This window comes from Saccopteryx bilineata, chromosome 4, assembly GCF_036850765.1.
Source record: "Saccopteryx bilineata isolate mSacBil1 chromosome 4, mSacBil1_pri_phased_curated, whole genome shotgun sequence".
NCBI lineage: Eukaryota > Metazoa > Chordata > Mammalia > Chiroptera > Emballonuridae > Saccopteryx > Saccopteryx bilineata.
In genome coordinates this window covers 70,435,169-70,458,956 of record NC_089493.1, presented here as the reverse complement: position 1 = coordinate 70,458,956, position 23,788 = coordinate 70,435,169, and the positions used below count along the sequence as shown (strand labels likewise).

At 39.5% G+C, this 23,788-nt stretch overlaps 1 protein-coding gene across 1 annotated transcript in view; it reads right to left on the bottom strand.

Moving 5' to 3' along the window:
* ATP8B4 (ATPase phospholipid transporting 8B4 (putative)) overlaps window positions 1-23,788 on the bottom strand; it is a 277,874-nt gene that overhangs the window by 212,113 nt on the left and 41,973 nt on the right. Inside the window, exon 3 of the mRNA XM_066276448.1 lies at window positions 11,685-11,743. Within this exon, the coding sequence (XP_066132545.1) occupies window positions 11,685-11,743 (59 nt within the window). The remainder of the gene's footprint in view (window positions 1-11,684; window positions 11,744-23,788) is intronic.

Below are 23,788 nucleotides of genomic sequence, written 5' to 3'. Positions count from 1 at the left end.
AGATTACTGAGAATAGAAGTTTTAGTCCATTGAAGATTGATATAAAGTGTCAATCTATGACACTTTTAAATGTTTTCTTTAAAAAAAATACATAGAATACATAACCTCTGTATATAAAAATTCTGGGTGAATGATCCTGCTTGATCACACTGCATAATTTAGAATGAAATGTCATTGGTTAAATTACTCATTCCTTTGGCAACATTAATTTAAACTAATGTTTTTATTTAGTTCAGCATCATTTATGGCACAAGATCTCATTTTTTAAAGTAGCACCAATTTTCCTTATGTGTAATGGCATTCTATTTGTAGCAGCAATTATACAGAGGTACCTTGAGATACGAACAGACCAACATACAAATTTTTTAAGATATGAGCTGCGACTCAGTCTGTATTTTTGTTTGAGATCCAAGCGAAATTCCGAGATACGAGCCGTGATTCGGGAAGCTGCCACTAGTTGGCACGTTGGTGCACGGGTCCAGTATCTGCAGTTTGATAGAGTTGACTGACTTACGAGCTCCGTTACAGAACGAATTAAATTCGTATCTCAAGGTACCACTGTATTTTTAAGGGTTAACAATTTGTAGAACAAATGTATAACTATACTTATTTTCTACTTTATACTCACCAGTTAAAATATTCAGGAAAGGCTAATGTCTATATACAGAATGTTCTTGCCTTAATCCCTTACCCCACCTCTTATTCAAAGGTTTTCCCTCCCACCTCACTTTGGCCTGCTTGGGGAAGTACAGAAGTTTCAGACATGGTACCTATATATTTTAGATAGGTTTGACTTTAACGTGTATAAAGCCAAAATAATTATCAGTTCCAGTATGTTTCAGTGCCCCAAAAGTTAGTTATGTGATAAATAGTACCTACTGAGAACCTATAAAAGATGAGACATTCTAAAGTTGCCCTAACAATCTAAGTCTGTAACAGCTAAACAGCAAGAAGGCCATCTTAATTATGTAGCAGTCATCAGTCATCACTGACTGTCATTGAGGTCAGACTCCAGTCCTAAGTGCGGTTACTGATAACCAGCAAGTTTAACTGCCAAGATGTCACTAAAGTCAAAAACTGAAAATAGATTTTTAAAAAGCAATTTACATTGAGAAAAATTTAGTTCTCAGGTATTCTGTGTAAAGAAACATTATGGATAAAGGGAATTGGCAGCTGGGCATGCTAACTCCAATTTCATTAATTCAAATTTCATGATAAGATGATACATTTTGCTTACCATACCTCCCTAAAAATTGCCAAGTTTATACAGCTAAAATTTTGTGTTAAAGGCCAACTGGAGAGTAAAGGAATTATGCTAGTGACATAATACCAGTTGTAAAAATTGAGATAAGTAAGTTGAAAAATTACTGAAAATAGCAAATTAGGTCCTTTGTCGAACTAGTTATTGGACCATACAGAAATAGTCCAAATATGAAATTCATGAATTAAAATTAGAATCTTATAAAACAAGTTTTAGATGGATGGAACCTTCTTTGAGAGCCAAGAATTATTTTTATAAATTCCCACAACAGAAGGATTTGTGAAGTACATTAATGCTGTGAATGAGAAAACAATTTAGGGAGGATAAAATATAGGATTTTTAAACTACTTTATCGTGCCATTTTAGAACACTTAGGAATAGGAATTCAGAAACTAAAGCAAAAGATAAAAACAGATCAAACAAATTAAGGAAGCAAGAAATCAGCCAACTACTTAGCCAAAGAATAGCACTCTTTAAATAAATTAGCTGTCAAAAAGATAAAATATTTATACTTTTAAACCCCCAAATACAGAATGAAAATGAGTTTGAGAGATATCCAAAAGTTATCTTTTCTCTTACAAGTAAATTATTTATAAAGGAAAAATAAAAACACCTGTCATATAGAACGTAGAATAATTTACACAGATATTAACAGCACACAAAACAGAAGGCATTTCCAATGTTTGCTAAAAAGCCACTGTTACTATGGTAATTCCCCACACACACATACATACACACACAACAGTAACAACCAACAACCAGAAACCCTTAACAAATGCAAGTTACTGGCACTTTCCACAACTAATTCCAACTAGTCACAGTGCTCATCACCAACTATACTCTTCAGTTGATGCCTTAAATTTCTTCGGTTATCAGGCCTATTAGTGAGGGTCACAGCACGTGGGCAGTGCCGCTATGCTGCTGAGGAGAAGGGAAAGAAAGAGAAACTCAGCTTTTCCCTCAGACCAGGGATTAAAGCAGGACTGGGATGTGCCCCAGCACGTTGCTCTCCCAAGAGTCTCCCAAAGAAAATATTTACTTTTACCTTCCCATGGACTTTATGTACTAAGATAGGCAAAATATGTGAAAAGGGTGACTCAAAAATGTTTCACTCCAGCGGGCCTGAAAGCTTTTATACTATTTCTCTTCTTTTTATTACAAATTCTTGAGTGTGCTATACCCTATTCTTTTCTTCCTTGCATTTTATTCCTGCTCTCTGACTTCCAAATCCCAACTTTTTAAGAAAAATTGAAAACTGCTTTCTTTTGAAGTTTTCCCATTGCTTCCTTCTGATTTAAAGATATTTTCTCTTAGTTCTTTTTTTTAAGAGATTTTATTTATTCATTTTAGAGAAAGGAAAGAGAAAGAGATGAGACAAACGGCGGGGGGGGGGGGGGGGGGGAGCAGGAAGCATCAACTCCCATATGTGCCTTGACCAGGCAAGTCCAGGGTTTTGAACCAGTGACCTCAGCGTTCCAGGCTGATGCTTTATCCACTGCGCCAGCACAAGACAGGCTCCCTTAGTTCTTAACCTCATGGGCACCAAGCACCTGATACAGGGTTACCCAGCCCGTGTTTCCCAGCAGGCTCCTCCCCCAGCTTTCTTCTCACTGTCCTCTCTGTTCTCAGCCCTTGGTGCTCTCTGCTCATTCCTTGGGCTCCCTCCCTCCCTGTATCTAACTGAGAGTTTCCACCTCAACACCCCACATTTTGGTCATCACTCCTTAACAAATTCCATTTTTCTCCCAGTCTTAAGTACTTCCTTCCGACCCATCTCCCTAATCTACAGATCTACCTTCTTTCAAATTGCATTCCATATTTACCTGGGCATTTCTATTTGAACATCTCATCTATTTAATCTGGAGGGCAATAAAAATCCTTTTTCACTTTGTGACTCCCCAACTCCCGAAAATTTATTACTGTATATTAAAACTCTGTTTAAAATAAAAGTTGCCCTGGCCGGTTGGCTCAGCGGTAGAGCGTCGGCCTAGCGTGCGGAGGACCCGGGTTCGATTCCCGGCCAGGGCACACAGGAGAAGCGCCCATTTGCTTCTCCACCCCTCCGCCGCGCTTTCCTCTCTGTCTCTCTCTTCCCCTCCCGCAGCCAAGGCTCCATTGGAGCAAAGATGGCCCGGGCGCTGGGGATGGCTCTGTGGCCTCTGCCTCAGGCGCTAGAGTGGCTCTGGTCGCAACATGGCGACACCCAGGATGGGCAGAGCATCGCCCCCTGGTGGGCAGAGCGTCGCCCCTGGTGGGCGTGCCGGGTGGATCCCGGTCGGGCGCATGCGGGAGCCTGTCTGACTGTCTCTCCCTGTTTCCAGCTTCAGAAAAGTGGAAAAAAATAAAAAATAAAAATAAAAAAAAAATAAAAGTTGACTCACCTACCTGAGCCATCGTTTCTCATGACACACACCTTGCCACTCATTATGTCCTAGACTACAGGACTTTGCTCTTTCTTCCCTAACTTTAGCGGTGCAAATAAATAAACAAGGCTGGAATCATTGCCCATTTCCTCTACAACACTTCCTCAAACACTTTCACTCGCCTTGAGCCCTCCTTCCCCTACCATGTACTGCCACATCACACAATGAGAATTTAGCATTGCCTTTTTATTACCTATTGTCAAATTCCTTCTTAGGTGCTGGTCATCTCTTCTTGAGTAGATTATACATGCTCCTTGAAGTGGAGAGCAGAATTTGTACCCTCTCTCTTAATAACCCCGGTAACTCTCAACACATTGCCAGTCTAAACAGGTAAGGTATCCTAACATGTGATGGGACCAAACTTCTGTCACCCTGCAACTGCTTTTAGGGATATTGATTTTCAGTGTTTGTTAAGAAACAGAAGACTCAGAAAGAACCTTTGACCCTCCCCCCTCTATTATGCCAGAGATTCAGACAGATAAACCTGCTTCAGGAAGGAGATTTTAAGATGCCGCTTCAGTATAATATGAGTTAAATATGGTAAACAAGGGCTTCCGACAGATGCCTATTTAGCTCGATACCCCCGTGTCCCATTGTTTCTGAGTCGCCTAGCAAGGACTTCCCCCTCCACATGTGTTGAACTCTTTCTCAACTACCTGTAAATTGCCCATCACTTCTGAAATTTAATACCTCATTACCCTTCTTTTCTCCTTTGTCCAAAATGTCCTATATATAGCCAATGTTGCCTCACTGTCTTTGGAATTTTCATGGAATGATCACGTCTATATGGATTCCCCATGTGCATGTATTAATCTGTCTTTCTTAATTTGGTTATTGGCCCAGCCAGAAGAATTTAGGAAGTAGGAGGAAAAGCATTAATATTTTTTTTAGTCCCACACATGCACTTTAGGGCCCACCTAAAAATACCTTGCCCTTCGTAGTTTCCTTATGTATAACCCTTGAGCTTTATGGGGTTTTTTGTACATTACCTCGAAACCACGTTGGAAAGTAAGTCAATAAACACATTGTTAGGCATAATGTAGGCTCATGTGACTATCTCAGATTTTTAAAATCATTTTTAGTTCTACAAAAAAGACAATCAATCATTAAATTCACCCATGCATACATGCAGGAACATGTAGTTTTACTGTTATGCCACTCTGGCCTTAGAGAAACACATTTTTATAATGTGGGCCTAAAAAGGTCTAGTCCAAGCTCACATACCTAGAATGATGGTAGATCATATTTTTCTTTTTTTTTTTTTTAGCAGAGAAAGGAGGGGAGGCAGAGAGATCCCCCATATGCTCCAACTGGGATCTGCTTGGCAAGCCCACTATGGGGTGATGCTCTGTCCCTCTGGGACTGTTGCTCTCTTGCTCAGCATCCAAGCCATTTTTTTTAGCACCTGAGCTGGAGGCCATAGAGCCATCCTCCATGCCCAGGCCAACTCATTCAAACCAATTGAGCCATGGCTGTAGGAGGGGGAGGGAGAGAGAGAAGGGGAGGAAGAGGGACGGAGAAGCAGATGGTTGCCTCTCCTGTGTGCCCTGAGACCAGGAATCGAACCTGGGATATCCACACGCTGGGCCAACGCTCTACCACTGAGCCAACTGGCCAGGGTGGATCATATTTTTCTACCCCACACTTTTTTTCTTTTTTTCTTCCTACTCTGCTCTTAACCACTTATTATGAGTGAAGAGAAAAAGAAAAGTGATTGATGAAACACACAAAGTCCCATTTAAATAAATGGGAAGGAAACAGAATTAGTCCATGTTGAAGGGAGTCATGGTGACATCACTGTATCACTGTCTGCTCACTGTCTGCTGAAAGTCAGCCATATTGTCTCATAGAATGAACACTCTTTGAAAAACCCACAGGATCATTGTGCTACCAATTACAAAAATCATAACAGCAGTTATACATTCCATCCAATAACCACAACACCAACAAGACATTCTAAGATGCTAGCAATAAATTAAGGTGTTAGAATCTTAATTTTTGGATAGAAGGCTTTCTTTATAAGCATGCAAAGCTATTTGGTTAAATTTCATCAACTTATATAAGCCTGTGTGCTTACTGAGCAGGATCAATAATTAACTGCAGGGGGTTAGGAGAATCTTTAGAAACTTCCCATCCACCTCTGTGCATGAAATACACTCAGATAAAAGTTATTAAGTGTTTAGCTACACTGAAGTTTCTGAATTTGAGGCTGGATAACATTCTCACACCTCAAATGAGTTTATCTCCCTTCACAAATTCTGTTAAGAATTTGAATGAGGATCGAGTGGGCCTGTGCCTATGTGAGAAAGAGAGAGAACAAGAAACAGTGGAAACCAAAGATTTCTAGCACCATTTTTTTTAAATAAAGTCAGAAAACAGCTATAATTAATCTAATATTTTTTCTGACTCTTTTTTACATCACATTTTAATACAACTGCAACTGTTTTCGCTACTACCATTCACTTTGAACTCCTTCTAATAAGGATAATGAGTCTGGCTGCTTGGCCTACTCTCACAATTTTTCTAACATTTTTTAACATTAACATATTTTAATACAATACGGTTTTCATTAGTTCCATTATTTATTCTTACTATTAACCAAGAAAACTTTGAACTCCTTTATAATGAGGATAATAATTCCAGCACTTGGCTTGCTCTCCCTCCACTCTCCAATCCCACTTTGTTTTACACGTCTTGGCAGTCTGAAATCCCTCTTGTAGTTTTATGTTTCCCACCTTCTAGTTTTCACAAATATCATGTCTAATTCACCAATTAATTTCACTTGGAATCACTAACCTTGTTTTTTGTTTATGTCCTATATCCCTTATTTATTGAAAGCACTTTTGATTGTTTTGTAGACCTGTGTTATGTCCTATAACGTACCTTGAAGCTTTAGGCTTTGTTGACAAATTAAGGTTTTCTGGGTACTGAAATATGCCTTCCTTCAGCCTTCAGAGAGAAAAGATTGCTTGGCTAGGGTTAGTGCTTATGGAAATCACATCATTTATCTGAGCTTTGTATAAATTTCTTTTCTCCCAAGTTCTCATTTACAAGTGCTAAAAGTAAGATTTCAAACCATTCTTAGCCTTACATTTGTAAAATTATATCTCACTTTTATCTGCCTTTGTCTCCAGAACTTAAAAACTTTACCAGTAGGTATGTGAGGAAAGGAACAGAGATTTAGGAGACTGTTTGTTTTTGTCGTGGTTGTTTCTTTATATTTCAGAATTGGTCCAAAGGACAGCATGGTATCATGGGGGGGGGGGGACTTTGGAATCTGGTCAATATGAATTAAATTCCAGTTTTGCCACCTCTTAGCTCTGTGACATCCGTTACTAAATGAAGTCCCATTCCATCTCTCAGTTTTGTAGAGGATTAGCAATATGTGCAAAGCACCTGGGACAAAGCTGGACTCACAGCTGTAAGAATGGGAGCCATTATCTAGCTGTGTGATCTTGAGCAAGCCACTTAAGAGAGATCTCTGTGCCTCTGTGTTTCCATACATTAACGTGAGCAGATACAAGTTCTCTCTTCATGGAGTCGTGAGATTAAATAAGTTTAATATAGCAGACTGCTTACAACCATCCCTTTCATATGATAAGCACTATATCCATGGAAACTCTTCTTATTATCACCATCACTAACTTTATTGTTGTTATTATTATTACTGTTAAGCATGTACTGAGAACATCATAAAAATTTCTTGAACTCATCTAATGCTTTGCATGGAATGGATAATCAATAAATATTTCATTGAATTATTATCATTTCCATATAGCTTATTTGGTGGGGCAGAGAGTAGGGGGGGGTTCTATTACCACAATCATTATTAGTCTTTTTGTTTTGAGTACTTTTGTTTCTCTCTCTTCTTGCATCATTTGCATAATTTATCAGCAGCTGTTACAGCCTCAGTATCACAGATTCGATCATTTTTGGCATGATACCTGCTACAAAAAGTTTACAACTCTAGCCATTCTCAGTGTCTTCCCAACATTCTTATCATTGATATCTTACTTAAGTCAGTGCTCTAGAGAATCTAAAATTTATTGTGAGTATTTAACCACAGCCATGTTAGGTTTCAAAGAAAAATTCATATAAAAGGTTTAGTAGGACCTGGTACACAGTAAGCATCAATATATTAGCTAGTCTTACTATTATCAAATATTTTATATAAATTATCTCAATGAATCCTTTAGTAAATAATCCTATAAGAAAAATTCCTCAAATGAAGTAACTAATGCTCAGAGAAGTAAACAAATCAAGATCACAAATTAGCAAACAAAGGAAAGAGAAAGGATTAAAACTATGGTCTACTTAATCCCAAAACACTCCTTCCAGTATGTTTGGAGGGCTTCTCCATTTCTCTTTCCATAATAAATCATAAGTCTCAGTTTATTCTCATTTCCTTTTTAGCCTTTTGGTAGGAAAATTACTTCTTTAATTAATATGAGTACTCTCCCTGGGATCAATTAGGGTCTCTTTCAAATCCATTTCAAGTTGGGGTAACAACCATTAAAGATAAACAAAAGGCCCCTGGATTCTGCCTCTCTTAAAAAGATATTTCATATAGGAAGTGGATTAAAAACCTTAAAATTCAATAGCTACAGCTTCAAATCTCATCTCCATTCTTCATAGACTGGTTCATAGGGTCATTGTGCGTTACTCTACTTCAATCCTTATAATAAGTCAATGAAATGAGTAATTTTATTATCCCAAATTTGTAGCTAAATAGATTGAGGCTGAGAAAGGCCCCACAGCTCACTATATGATCAGTGATCCTGTTGAGAGTTCCTCAAGAAACCACCAACTAATTCTAGTGGGGACCAATGCTCACTCTAGAAGGACCTGGTTCATCCCCTCTGAGCTACTGCAGTGGTCATTAGACCTGTTCTTCTCTGCTCTGCAGCTCCCCTTTCTCAACTCTTGTTATCATTCTTGGTTTTTCCAGCCTGTAATGGGTTTTGTTCTTTCCTTGGTATGTATTAAGTCAGAGACTCATCTGCCTTTTTTGATCTGCTGCAGCTGCAAAATACTGTTCTACTGTCTTGTTAAGAAACCCAACAGAAAACACAGCCACAGCCACACATCTGTGTGCTTTTGTTCAGTACCATGCAAGCTTAAAAGAAAGCTATCTCTGCATCATTGACATGTTATCACTTTTAAATTTTTTATTTATTGATTTTAGAGAGGGAGGAAAAGAGAAAGAGAGAAACATAGATCTGTTGTTCCTTTTATTTGTGTATTCATTGATTGATTCTTGTATATATGTGTCCTGACTCAAAAGCAAACTCACAACCTTGGCCTATTGGGGCAATGCTCCACCCAACTGAGCTATCTTGTCAAGGCCTGTTATTACTCTTATTTAATTTCATTTTATTTATTCATTTTTAGAGAGGAGAGAGAGAGGGAGAGAGAGAGAGACAGAGAGGGAGAGAGAGGAGAGAGAGAGAGAGAAGGGGGAGGAGCTGGAAGCATCAACTCCCATATGTGCCTTGACCAGGCAAATCCAGGGTTTCAAACCAGCAACCTCAGCATTTCCAGGTCGACGCTTTATCCACTGCACCACCACAGGTCAGGCAGGAAATAACAGTTGGGTTTTTTTTCCTTAAATTTTTTTTTAATTTTTTTTATTTATTTCATTTTAGAGAGGAGAGGGAGAGACAAAAGAGAGAGAGAGAGAGAGAGAGAGAGAGGAGAGAGAGAGAGAGAAGAGGGGAGGAGCTGGAAGCATCAACTCCCATATGTGCCTTGACCAGGCAAACCCAGGGTTTCGAACCGGCGACCTCAGCATTTCCAGGTCGAAGCTTTAACCACTGCGCCACCACAGGTCAGGCCTGTTATTACTTTTAAAAGAAAAAAAGATCTGGCCCTGGCCGGTTGGCTCAGTGGTAGAGCGTTGGCCTGGCATGCAGGAGTCCCGGGTTCGATTCCCAGCCAGGGCACACAGGAGAAGCACCCATCTGCTTCTCCACCCCTCCCCCTCTCTTTCCTCTCTGTCTCTCTCTTCCCCTCCCACAGCCAAGGCTCCATTGGAGCAGGGATGGCCTGGGCGCTGGGGATGGCTCTGTGGCCTCTGCCTCAGGTGCTAGAATGGCTCTGGATGCAACAGAGCAACGCCCCAGAGGGGCAAAACATCGCCCCCTGGTGGGCATGCCGGGTGGATCCCGGTCGGGTGCATGCGGGAGTCTATCTGACTGCCTCCCCGTTTCCAGCTTCTGAAAAATGAAGAAAAAAAGATCTGAAGCAATGGTGGCAGCAAATTATTAGTATCTATTCAATATGGGTGGTAGGCACACAGGTGTAATATTATTTTCTATACTTTTCTATAAGTTTGAAATATTTATAAATTAAGTATAAATATAAAGGACTGTACCACCTTAAAATATAGAGGATTGTACCACCTTAAAATGCAAATAAAATATACTTCCCTTATAGATATACTCATAGAATAAAAATACTTGTTATATGTTGGAAAACAAGTAACTGTAACTAAGCACTTAAATGCATAATTACACCATGGTAGATTACTTATTACTGTTTCTCCCCAAAGTCTTAAAATATGCACATGTCAACACCTGTGATTTAGGGTTTGATGGTCAAGACTTTTAAGGGTCATTCTCTATGTTAAAGGATTGGCTATAGAATGGATAAAAAGGCATGGGACCAATTCTGGTGATGGCCAGGAGGGCTAACTGTTGAGATGTCAAGAAGTTGCATGGAGTAGCATTAATCACTATAAAAAAATTATAGTCCCTCCCATTTTCAAGCTAAGAAGCATGTTTATCTGCCTCCTGAGACTGATTTCTTCTCTTAAGAACAGACTTACTTTAACCAAGCTTGCAAGATTGACAAATAAAATCAGAGTGCCAATATATTACTTTACAAGGAGAAATGTGTCATAGAGATAGTATACTGACCCCCAGTGAAGAAACTTACATTGAACATTAAATTATAATCACAGTTTATGTGATTAGCACAACAAAGCAAAGAGTTGTTGGTGCTACCTCTGTTGAAATTTAATAGTATTAAACTACACTAATCCAATGCATCCATCTCCATACATGGGAAAGGCCTACAATGGGAACAAAATACTACAAATAATCCATTGGCCAAAATTCTCTCTACTCTAGTGCCTGCATGGACATTGTCACAGTTTGTCCCGTGACATTTCTATGCCTTAATAGTCGCCAATACCCCTTTTGAATTGAGACGGTTTTTCATTAATGTGCTGGTACTCAGTTGTATTGTTAACCACATGTCACCTACTGAATCAATTCTACCAAGTATCTTTTTTAGAGCTCATAAAAGACCCCCTGCAGTAACTCAGGTTGAGTCATAGAAAGATGAGAATATCTTTATGATATCACTGACAAAGGAGTTCAGCAGTGTACCCCAAGTTTCTAGAACAATGCTAGTCACTTAGTAAACATTCAGTAAATATTTATGGAAATGAAGAAAACCTTCATTTTTAAAAAAAGTATTTAAGTACAAACTTAAAGTGCACATTTTAAATAGTCATTCTCATCACTCACTTAATAAAGATAATCATTCAAGAACTGGAAACTTTCTCCTACATATACTTTTCCACATTCAGCCTGAGTTGCTTAGAGAAAATCCTCCAAAAGCTATTTATCACCCATCATCCTCTAGCACCACTTTTATGAACAAGTGCTACCACAGAAACCCACGTTCATATTATTCCTGTGTATTCCAGTGCCCAGATGGGCACCAAAATGAACTAAGCATGAATTCTTGAGGAAAAAGATATTTTATCTTCTTCCCATACCAATAAGAATACCAACCAATCTTAGTACAGAATAAAAATAAGTGAATAAATATTGCTAAATTCTGTATTTATGGAAACATATGATGACTTGGTATTAAAATGGGCCAACAAAAAAAGTTTTTAGTGAAGTCATAAAGTTCTAGAAGGCATGAGGCCTACCACCCTTAGGGTAAGACCTACCCCAGCATATGTGTGCTGTTTGCTTTTTACTCACTGCGTACTGGAACTTTTCATTATATTCACGGTCATTGGCTTTCACTACCCGTTCCACTTCTAAAGAGAAAGAAAAATCAGGTATGAAATTAAATTTTCAACCCAAAGAAATGTATAACTTATTAAACTAACATCACTTAGGTTACTTTGATTGTCGTCAAGGTTGCAAGAATTCTTTCCTTTGAAATTTGAAGGGCATTGGTTTTTTTTCCACCTAAATGTTGGAACATGTATTGGAAAGTCTTGAAATGAAAAGCTGAAATGTTTCTCATTGTCTTTCTGATGCCAGCCATAAAGCAAAACATTATGTGTCTCTGATTTCTACATCCCTTCAGCTCCACAAAGACCCTTTCTCTTAACTTCAAGTTGCTCCTCAAGGAGAAGGAGCTGTTGGAAATCAAATACCACTCTGGGAAAAGATTATTTTGTCTATTGCTACAAAGTATAAAATATAACATAGCTGAGCAAAACCTTACTAAAGTGGCCAGTGAAGTCACTGACGTTAGGGTCATAGAGCCAAAGGTGATACTTGTAAACAACCCAGGCTATTAAGAGAACTCCACATTCTCTGGAGACTGAGACCTGCCCTCAGTTGTAAATAGCCAAAAATTAAAACCTCTTCTGAAAGCAAATGAAGAGTTCGGGCTCAAGATGGTGACATGAGAGATCACAAGCTTATCTCCCCCCATGGATACACAGATTCTACAGCTATATATGGACACATTTCCTCTGGGGTGAGGGGGAAACTGGCAGAGTGACCCGTTAACATTGGGCAAACCAGAAGGAAACCACATTAAAGCAGGTAGGAGAGGCTGAGACACAATCTTGACATAAACCCCAAGCCAACCCACAGTCAAGAGGAAACTCAAAACTGGAGCTTCTCTTTGAGGAGCAAAAGGTTCGAACCCTACATAGGGCACCTGGGAGACAGGCCCTGAGAACATTTGGCTTTAAAGACCAACGGGGCTCAAACCCATGAGAAGGGATATTGTGGTAAACTGAGAACTGGCTCTTAAAGGGCTCACTCAGGCCACCTACCTCAGGATCCAGTTTCAAAGCAGTCCTTTGAAAATGCCCAGATTTTATGTGAAAAGACTCACGTGCTAATTTTACAGCACTGGTCTGAGGAAAATGGGCCTGCCTGAATCTTGTCCAGGATAAAGGTTGGTGGGCCCCATCCTCCTGTTCTCCCCTGCCTTACTAAAGCTAGCAGATACCATCTCCCCTGCTGCTTTTTTTCTTTTTCTTTTTTTCTTTGCCTTTTTTTCTCTTCTCTTTTCTTTTTCTGCCTTTTTGTTTTTCCTTTTCTTGTCTCTCTCTCTCTCTCTCAATTCCCTTCTGCCTCACTCCAGTCAGTGGGCACTGTCTTCACATTCTAGCGTCTGTCATGCCCCAGAACATATCTCCTGGAGGGGATCTTCTACACATGTCTGGTGCCCTGGTTTTTATGTTTTTATGTCTTGTGACTTGATTTTTGCAGCTGCCACCCAGGAATGCCAGGGGAGCTTGCGTTCTGGGTCCCCTATAACTGTAAAAATCAGAAAATCAGTTCTTAACAGACTACCACCTTCAGGGCACTGAACAGGGAGCAGACTGAAACACACCCCCATTTTTTTCTGAGAAAGAGGCCTATCTTCTTGTCTATAGCTTTGGCCTGAGGGACAGGCTCCTGGTTTGGCACACTTCTAGGGGCCTATGGAAGGGCTCTCAGGGAGCGAAAGCTAGTGCACACAGTCTGTACTCTCCCTCTGCCTCATTCCATATCACCGGGGTCTTCCAGAAAGGACCTTCTATAATATATTCTTCTCTGGTGCCCTGATATCTGTGGCTACTACCAGGGGACACCCCTACATCACCCAAAAGCCAATGCAAACAAAGGAGCAAATAAAGTAACAAAATAAAAGGATAACAAGCCCAAAGATTATGGTAGCGCAGAGATTAACATTTGTAGAGGGCAAGAAAAGATAGTGTTCCAGAAATACCAGCAGAGCATGTTTTTTGTGGGAAGGGTAGCCAGTGCTTGCTCCATGTTTACTGGATCCAGAGTTGACAAAATAATAATGATGGGATAATGGAAGTTGTGAGGTCAGTCAAGTAATCCAATGATGGAATCTCACAGTGAAAAAATTGACCATCTCATCAGGGAGTCCCTTAATCCCCCAGTTCTCCACTTAGATAAGTGACAGGTGATAGAAATTATAGAGATAGGGGTAAGAGTCTGAATTTAGAGAAGGTACATACAACCACAGAGATAAAAGAGACTGGAGGGTGGGAAGTAACTTGGAAGCACATATTAGGGATAGAGGAAGAAAAAACAAGGGGAAAGCAAAAATAAGAAGAGATAAAAACAGAAAGGAGATGAGAAAGACGAGGGAGATGGAGGAGGAGGGAAGGAAGAGAGGTACGTGTCTTCTCACCCATTCCTTATATGCCCGGACACTTTTCCAAAAGACCCAAAGGAATCCAAAATGTCTCTGTAGCCCCAGTGGCTCAACTTCCAAGTATGAAGTTCACCTCTGATGACTATTTTTGACAGATGACAACCAGTCTTTGGTTATGGTTGAGTTTTTACCATTTGAAAAGTGTCTGTTTGACTTCCACTAACATGGCTTTTTTCTTACCCATCTAAGGAAGTCAGTTCCCTATGATTGTTTCTATTTTCCAGTCTAGCTTACCTAACTGCTGATGAGAACAACATTAGACTGATGCCCACAGCTCATGACACCTGAGTGAACTTGTCCCTATCATGTGTAACTTTAAAATCCAGAACTTACCAGAAAACAACCTCTCCACCAACCACCCACTGGAAGAAACAATTTAGACTCTTGCTATAAAAGCATCATCCCTCCTTTCGTGCTTATTCCCCAACAAAAAGCAAAAATCTCAAAGCCCAAAACAGTACTTTGGAGAGTGAGGGGACTTAAAAGCTTTAAAAAATGAGATGATTTGTTTATACATCCCTACCTTAACTCAGGCATAGTAAAACTGCTGACAGGAAAGCGGTGGATATTATTATTGGAAAGGTGCAGTGGGGGACTCTATTCTGCATGGCAAAGGTGACCCTGGTCCACTGGCATCCTGTAAGGAATTTACTAATTAACTTTAGCTGTACATCAAAAATGAAATATGTTCATTTATATATTAATTGGCTCTAGTTCAGATCACATACATTTAGATGATAGTCGGTTTTTAAATTTCTTATTTATATGAAGCATATCCAAGTGTAGAACTTTATAGCTCTGTACCTAAGTTTACTCACTTCAAACACCAGAATCTTGATTCCTGCTCATTGTCTCTATGTAACCACCCTCTCTAAGGCTCAGGATAACCCTTTCAAAAAGTGGGCAAATAAGTCATTTCAGTGTTAAGAAAGCATAGATTTCCTTCTGAGTACCCACATTGCTCTTTTCCATTGAGGTCTTGGTAGAGCCAAGAGGTCTTTTTGCTTCTAAATTCTTCTTACTAAGTCTTTTCTTTTCTTTCTATACTTCCAGTAAGCACAGTCTTTCTGAAATGAGTTATCATGGAGAAAGTTAGCATAAAATTTTCCTTCCCTTCACTGAGCTCCACAAAATAAATGCTTTGGCTCTAAATCCCTACAGTGTTCTGACTTTAATCTGACTATTTTGGACCTGGAGTGTCTTTGCAGGAGTTGATATTCTTCCAGGTGCTATGACAGCAAGCACCTCTGGGCAATAACCCATATCCTGCAAGAAGACCTAGTGCCCCAAATTTCTTAGATATTGTAGTTTACTTCCAGAAGTGAGAGGAATAAAAGGTAAGAACTCACTAAGGGGTTTATGATTCATCAGTGTAAGCTCACTCATACACAACTGTTGTCACTGACTTTGTCTGATTCCAAAAGGAATAAAGAAATACACGCCAATGTATAATATAGTAAGCCAGCACATATTCAAGATAGAGTAAAAGAGCTTCCAGTTCAAGATAGTAAATTGAGTATGTCTTTCTCGTTCTGAAATGACAAAAACTATCTTTTTTTAAGAATAAAAACAAAACAGTGCTGGGAAATAAGAGTGGGGTTTAGTAGAACTTCTCAAATTTTAAAGAAAGTCTAGAATATAAAATAGAAATCAGATGAAATCAAGCTTAAAAAAAAAGATGGAAGCAGTTCTAGCCATAAAAATTAGAAGAGTGCCCTGGCCGGTTGGCTCAGTGGTAGAGCGTCGGCCTGGCGTGCAGAAGTCCCGGGTTCAATTCCTGGCCAGGGCACACAGGAGAAGCGCCCATATGCTTCTCCACCCCTCCCCTCCTTCCTCTCTGTCTCTCTCTTCCCCTCCCGGCAGCCGAGGCTCCATTGGAGCAAAGATGGCCCGGGCGCTGGGGATGGCTCCTCGGCCTCTGCCCCAGGTGCTAGAGTGGCTCTGGTCGCAACAGAGCGACACCCCAGAGGGGCAGAGCATCGCCCCCTGGTGGGCAGAGCGTTGCCCCCTGGTGGGCATGCCGGGTGGATCCCGGTTGGGCGCATGCGGGAGTCTGTCTGACTATCTCTCCCCATTTCCAGCTTCAGAAAAATACAGAAAAAAAAAAATTAGAAGAGTGGTCTTTGCAATGGAGCCCAGAAAACTTCCAAATTCAATCAATAAATATATACAAAGATTGAGAGTATTCAGTAGATAAGATAACAGTCCAGTTTATGTCTAATTGTCTTGCTGACATAATTAATAATTTTCCCTTTTATTCTCAGAAGTATCCTAGTCTGGAAGACAAATTATCTGATCACCTTAGTTTTGGAGCATCACCAGAATAATCAAATAATAATTGAGCCAGTTGAGCCACACACCTCCTCCCTTGCCCACTAGAGAGAGTAGGCAACATGCTACCAAGATAAGGTGATCAGGCTTAGGAGAGAATTAATGGCCCTAGTGAAGCAGGCCTTACTGAGGCAGCTGTGGCATTTGCCAAACTGCTTGACTAAAACACAGTGCTGTCGACTGAATGTTTGTATCTCCCCTAAATTCACATACTGAAACTTAAGCCCCAATATATCTGGGGGACTTTGGAAAGTATTTAGGTCATGAGGGTGAAGCCATCATGAATGGTGTTAGTGCTCTAATAAAAGATGCTCCATTGCCCTTTACATCATGTGAGAATACAGCAAGAAGATAGCTGTCTATGAAACAAGAAGCAGATCTTCATCAGCTACCACATCTGCTGATGCCTTTATCATGAACTTCCCAGACTCTAGAACTGTGAGAAATAAAGTTATGTTGTTTGCAAGCCAACAAGTCTATGGTATTCTGTGATAGGAGCCAGAAAGGACTAAGAAAAACCTCTCTATAAACTGGCTACATCACTGGCCCTCTTATTTAAAGGAGGGGCCCGGCAGTTATAATACCCTTTGCAACTTCCGTAACCCAACTAGTCCTTCATCTGTAAACACAAGCCAGCAACTACAGGTCACCAGAAATCTGAGACAAACCAATAGCACAAAGTAAAAGGGTCCAAGGGAAAGAGAAAATGATATAAATAGGTGGGGAAAAGGGTTTTTCTTTTTAATTCTGATTAGTACCTTGAAGATATTCAAGAAAACATAGCATCCATGAAACAAAAACAAGCTGATAGGAACAAAGAAAACAGAGAAAAAAGAAAGAAAACAGAACAAGAAACAGTCCTTGGAAGTTAAAATATTTAATGAAAAAAACTATAAAATAATATTGAAAAAAATCTAAAATACATACCAAAATGACAAAGAGGAAAATGTGAAAAGAAAAGTAGGGGGAAGGGAATATAAATAATGAATGGGAGGAAATATTCAGATCAATAGAAGAAAATTTCCCTGCACCAGAGTAAGACACAACTCTTCAAAGTGAAAAGGCCACCAAGTGCCAGTCAAGATTAATGAAAGTGAATACACAGATCTTCATAAAATTTTGAGCTCTAAAAACAGAGACAAAACATTAAAAGCTTCCACAAGGAAATCTAGTTAGTTCCAGAGACACAGGAATCAAACCATGAAATTTCTCATCCACAAGAATAGAAGACATTGGAGTAATGCCTTCCAGTTTTAAGAAAAAAAATTTTGACCTTAGAATTCTATACCCAGCCAAATAATCAAGTGTAAAAGGCACTAAAAATCTTTGCAGTTATGCAAGAGTGTTTTCATAAAAGACCACCTACGAAATAACTACTCAAGAATATGTAACAGAGGTGGCAAGATGGCGATGGAGTAGGCACTTCCACCTCCCAGAACCAAAGTGGATTACAATTTAATTTTAAGAACCATCATCTGGAAAAACCAACTTTGGACTAAACTAAGAGGACTGTTTAACCAAGGAACACTGAAGCAGCCACACTGAGACTGGTAGAAAAAGCTGAAACCAGAGAGGGCTGCCCAGCTCCCAGGAGCAAACGGCAGCCCGAAGGGACTCACATGGCGGGAAGCAAATTTAGTGGAGAGGGGAGGATCCTGAGCCCGAGGAACAAAGCCCCAGCCTGCAGCCCCAGAGCCTAGAAGAAGTATATGAGCAGTGTTTAGCTGGAAACAAGTCAGGCTACTCTTTGTGAGAAAGGGACAGATTTCTCAGACCCAGGATTCTTCTTAAAGGAACCATGCACAAAACCTCTTTCACAACCACTAACCAGGGACTCTGGGAGACTGGGACAGTTAAGAGGACCAAAGTAGCAGGAAGAGAATGTAATCTAGGGGGCACACGGAGAAAAGCTTTGAGGGACAGCCACCCTAACCCCTGGGCTGAGTCACTCCCCAAATCTAAAGTGAATATTTCCCCTAGAACCAGCAATGCCAGCAAAGGGAAGCAGGACACCAGCCAAACAAGCTCTCCCACGGCACTCAGAGCAGAGTTGCTTAGGAGGAGGGAGCTTTTGGGACTACAGTATTGAGTGCTGAGGTCTGAGCAGCAGTGCCCCCTCCCACACTGAGTGATCACAGGAGGGTGGATAGCAGCAGGAAACGGAAGCACAGTCTGTCGGTGGAGGCGAAAGCCAGGATGGCCACAACTGAGGCCTGGCGTGAGCTCAGTCTCACTGGGCAAGGGCAGAAGGAGCACACAAAAGCAGTCCAACCCGGTTGCAGGTCAGGTGAGCAAAAGCGGTCCTGCCTGCAATCCTACCCACAGGGGAAAGGCAAAAGTCGGGAAACTACAGAGACCTGTGGCAGAGCACAGGCACAGAGCCCTGCATGACCTGCAGAGCTGGAGCATGCAGGCAGCATGCAAGCGCAGCTCCACCCAAGGGGGCAGGGCAAAAGCCAGGAAATAGGCATAGACCCATGACTGAGCATAGGTGCACAGCCTCACCTGTGGTGCTGAGGCTTGTGGCCCCTGCACAGTACACAGCCCCACCCATGGGGGCAGGGTGAAGACCAAGGCCAGAGAGGCTTGTAGACCCAGCACATGAAAACAGCCTCTCCCATGGAGGAGAGATAGAAACAACAAGGACTGCTGCAGCAGGCCAGCACTGGCAACACCCATACCAGAATACCCAAGGCAAGAGCAGAGAGGGTAGCTGGCCTGCAAAGACAGGCCACACCTAGGAAACACAGAGACCACACCCACTGGACTCCAGTGGCCACACCCTTCTTATATACAGACAGAATGGGAAGGCAGAGAAATGCAACCCAAATGAATCAAGAGAAATCCCCAGAAAAAGACTTGAATGAGTCAGATATAACCAAATTACCAGATGCAGAGTTTAAAATAATGATTGTTAGGATGCTCAACGATCTTAGAACAACAATAGATAGACATAATGAGCACCTAAATAAAGAGATAGCAGGTATAAAAAAGGACATTGAAATAATAAAAAAGAATAAGTCAGAAATGACAAATACAACATCAGAAATGAAGACCAAAATGGAAGGAATTAAAAGTAGGATGGATAAAGTTGAGGATTGAATCAGCGAGTTAGAGGACAAGATAAATGAAGGCATGGAAGCAGAGAAGCAAAAAAAAAAAGAGACTCAAAAAGTCTGAGGAAACTCAAGAGAGCTCTGTGACAAAGTGAAGAGAAATAACATCCTCATCATAGGGGTTCCTGAAGAAGAGAAAGAACAAGGGATAGAGACTTTGTTCAATCAAATCATAGCTAAAAACTTCCTTAAATTGATGCAGGAAAAGTCACACAAGTTCAAGAAATACAGAGAATTTCATTAAAGAGAAACCCAAAGAAATCTACACCAAGACACATCATAATTAAAATACCAAAGCTAAGAGATAAAGAGAAAATATTAAAAGCTGCTAGGAAAAAAAAAAGTCTATCACTTACAAAGGAGCCCCCATAAGGACAACATCCAACTTCTCAACAGAAACACTTGAGACCAGAAGAAAATGGTGAGACATATTCAAAGTAATGCAGAACAAGAACCTACAACCAACACTACTTTAGCCAGAAGGCTATCATTTAAAATCCAAGGAGAAATAAAAAGCTTCCCAGACAAAAAAAAAAAAAAACTCAAGGAATTCATTACAACCAAACCAATGCTGCAAGAAATGTTAAGGGGCCTGATGTAAACAGATCACAGGGGGAAAAGAATAGAGCAAAAGAGGAATACAGCCTTAAAGAATAAAATGGCAAGAAACAACTAAATATCAATAATAGCCTTAAATGTAAATGGATTAAATGATCCAATCAAAAAGCATAGGGTAGCTGTGTGGATAAGAAAACAGGTCCCATACATATGCTGTCTACAGAAGACACACCTTAAAACAAAAGATGCACATAGACTGAAGGTAAAAAGATGGAAAAAAATATTTCATGCAAATGGAAATGAAAAAAAAACTGGAGTAACAATACTTATATCAGACAAAATGGACTTTAAAGCAAAGGCTATAGTAAGAGATAAAGAAGGTCACTACATAATGATAAAAGGAGCAATCCAACAGGAAGATATAACGATTATAAATATCTATGCACCTAATATAGGAGCACCTAAATATATAAAGCAGACTTTGATGGATATAAAGGATGAGATCAACAGCAATACTATAATAGTAGGGGATTTCGATACCCCACTGACATCACTAGATGAATCCTCAAGAAAGAAAATTAACAAAGAAACAGCAGACTTAAAGGACACATTAAATCAGGTAGATTTATTAGATATCTTCAGAACCTTTCACCCTAAAGCAGCAGAATATACATTCTTTTCAAGTGCTTATGGTACATTCTCTAGGATAGACCACATGTTAGGGCACAAAAGCAGCCTCAACAAATTTAAGAAGATTGAAATCATGTCAAACATTTTTTCTGATCACAATGGCATGAAACTAGAAATCAACCAAAACAGAAAAATATACAAACACTTGGAAACTAAATAGCATATTATTAAATAACAAAAGGGTTAACAATGAGATCAAAGAAAAAATAAATTTCTGGAAACAAATGATAATGAGCATATAACAACTCAAAATTTATGGGACACAGCAAAAGCAGTACTGAGAGAGAAGTTCATAGCATTACAGGCATACCTCAAGAAGCTAGAAAAAGCTTAAATAAACAACTTAACCCTGCCCCTAAAAGAACTAGAAAAAGAACAGCAAGTAAAGCCCAGAGGTAGTAGAAGGAAGGAAATAATAAAGATCAGAGAAGAAATAAATGACATAGAGGCTAAAGAAACAATAGAGAGGATCAATGAAATCAGGAGCTGGTTCTTAGAAAAGGTAAACAAGATGGATGAACCTTTAGCCAGACTCACCAAAAAAAAAGAGACAGGCCCGACCACGCGGTGGTGCAGTGGATAGAGCGTTGGACTGGGATGCGGAGGACCCAGGTTCGAGACCCCAAGGTCGCCAGCTTGAGTGCGGGCTCATCTGGTTTGAGCAAAGCTCACCAGCTTGGACCCAAGGTCGCTGACTTGAGCAAGGGGTTACTCAGTCTGCTGAAGGCCCATGGTCAAGGCACATATGAGAAAGCAATCAATTAACAACTGAGATGTTGCAAAGATGATTGATGCTTCTCATCTCTCTCCATTCCTATCTGTCTATCCCTATCTCTGACTTTCTCTCTGTCTCTGTAAAAAAAAAAAGAGAGAGAGACAGGACTCAAATAAATAAAATTAGAAATGAGAGTGGAGAAATAACAACTGACACAAAGGATTGTAAGAAAATACTATGAGATATTGTATGCCAAAAAATTAAACAACCTAGATGAAATGGACAAATACCTTGAAAAATATAATATTTTAAGAATCAATCTGGAAGAATCAGAAAACCTAAAAAGACCTATTACAACAAATGAGATCAAAACAGTTGTCAAAAAATTCCCAACAAACAAAAGTCCGAGGCCAGATGGCTTCACTAGTGACCAAATATTCAAAGAACTAACTCCTATCCTTCTCAAGCTATTTCAAAAAATTCAAGAGGAAGGAAGACTTCCAAGCTCCTTTTATGAGGCAAGCATAATTCTGATTCCAAAACCAGGCAAAGATAACACAAAGAAAGAAAATTATAGGCCAATATCTCTGACGAATTTAGATGCTAAAATCCTCAACAAAATATTAGCAAACCGGATCCAACAATATATGAAGAAAAACATACACCATAATCAAGTGGGATTTACTCTGGGGAGGCAAGGCTGGTACAATATTTGCAAATCAATCAATGGGATTCAACACATAGACAAAAGGAAGGAGAAAAATCACAGGATAATATCAATACATGCAGAAAAAGCATTTGATAAAATCTAGCACACATTTATGATCAAAACTCTCAGCACAGTAGAAATACAGGGAGCATACTTCAACATGATAAAGGCCATCTATGACAAACCCACAGCCAACATCATACTCAATGGGCAAAAATTAAAAGCAATCCCCTTAAGATCAGGAACAAGGCAGGGGTGACCCCTTTCACCACTCTTATTCAACATCGTTCTGGAAGTCCTAGCCACAGCAATCAGACAAGAAAAAGAAATAAAAGGCATCCAGATTGGAAAAGAAGAAGTAAAACTATCATTATTTGCAGACGATATGATATTGTATATAGAAAACCCTAAAATCTTAGTCAAAAAACTTGTGGACCTGATAAATAAATTAAGCAAGGTGGCAAGATACAAAATTAATACTCAGAAATCAGGCATTTTTATACACCAACAATGAGCTATCAGAAAGAAAAATTAAGAAAACAATCCCCTTCACTATTGCAACAAAAAAAATAAAGTACCTATGAGTAATTCACCAAAAAGATTAAAGACTTGTACTCGGAAAATTATAAAACTGATAAAAGAAATCAGGGAGGATACAAACAAGTTAAAGCATATACCATGCTCATAGTTAGGAAGAATAAACATTATTAAATTGTCTAAATTATCCAAAGCAATTTATAAATTCAATGCAACACCAATTAAAATACCAATGACATACTTCAAAGACATAGAACACATATTCCAAAAATTTATATAGAACCAAAAAATAATACGAATAGCCTCAGCAATCTTGAAAAGAAAGACTAAAGTGCGAGGCATCACATTTCCTCATATCAAGTTATACTACAAGGCCATTGTACTCAGGACAGCTTGGCACTGGCATAAGAACAGGCATATAGATCAATGGAACAGAACTGAGAACCCAGAAATAAACCCACACCTTTATGGACAACTGATATTTGACAAAGGAGGTAAGAGCATACAATGGAGTATAGACAGCCTCTTCAACAAATAGTGTGGGAAAATTGGTCAGCTACCTGCAAAAAAATGAAACTAGACCATCAACTTATACCATTCACAAAAATAAACTCAAAATAAATAAAAGATTTAAATGTAAGCCGTGAAACCATAAGCATCTTAGAAGAAAACATAGGCAGTAAGCTCTCCGACATTTCTCGCCGCAATGTATTTGCTGATTTATCTCCACAGGCAAGTGAAGTAAAAGACAGGTTAAACAAATGGGACTATATCAAACTAAAAATATTTTACACGGCTAAAGTCAATTAGAACAGAATAAAAAGACAAACTACACAATGGAAGAACATATTCAACAATACGTCTGATAAGGGGTTAATAACCAAAATTTATAAAGAATTTGTAAAACTCAACACCAGGAAGATAAAAAATCTAATCAAAAAGTAGGCAAAAGAAATGAATAGACACTTCTCCAAAGAGGACATACAGATGGCCAATAGGAAAAAATGC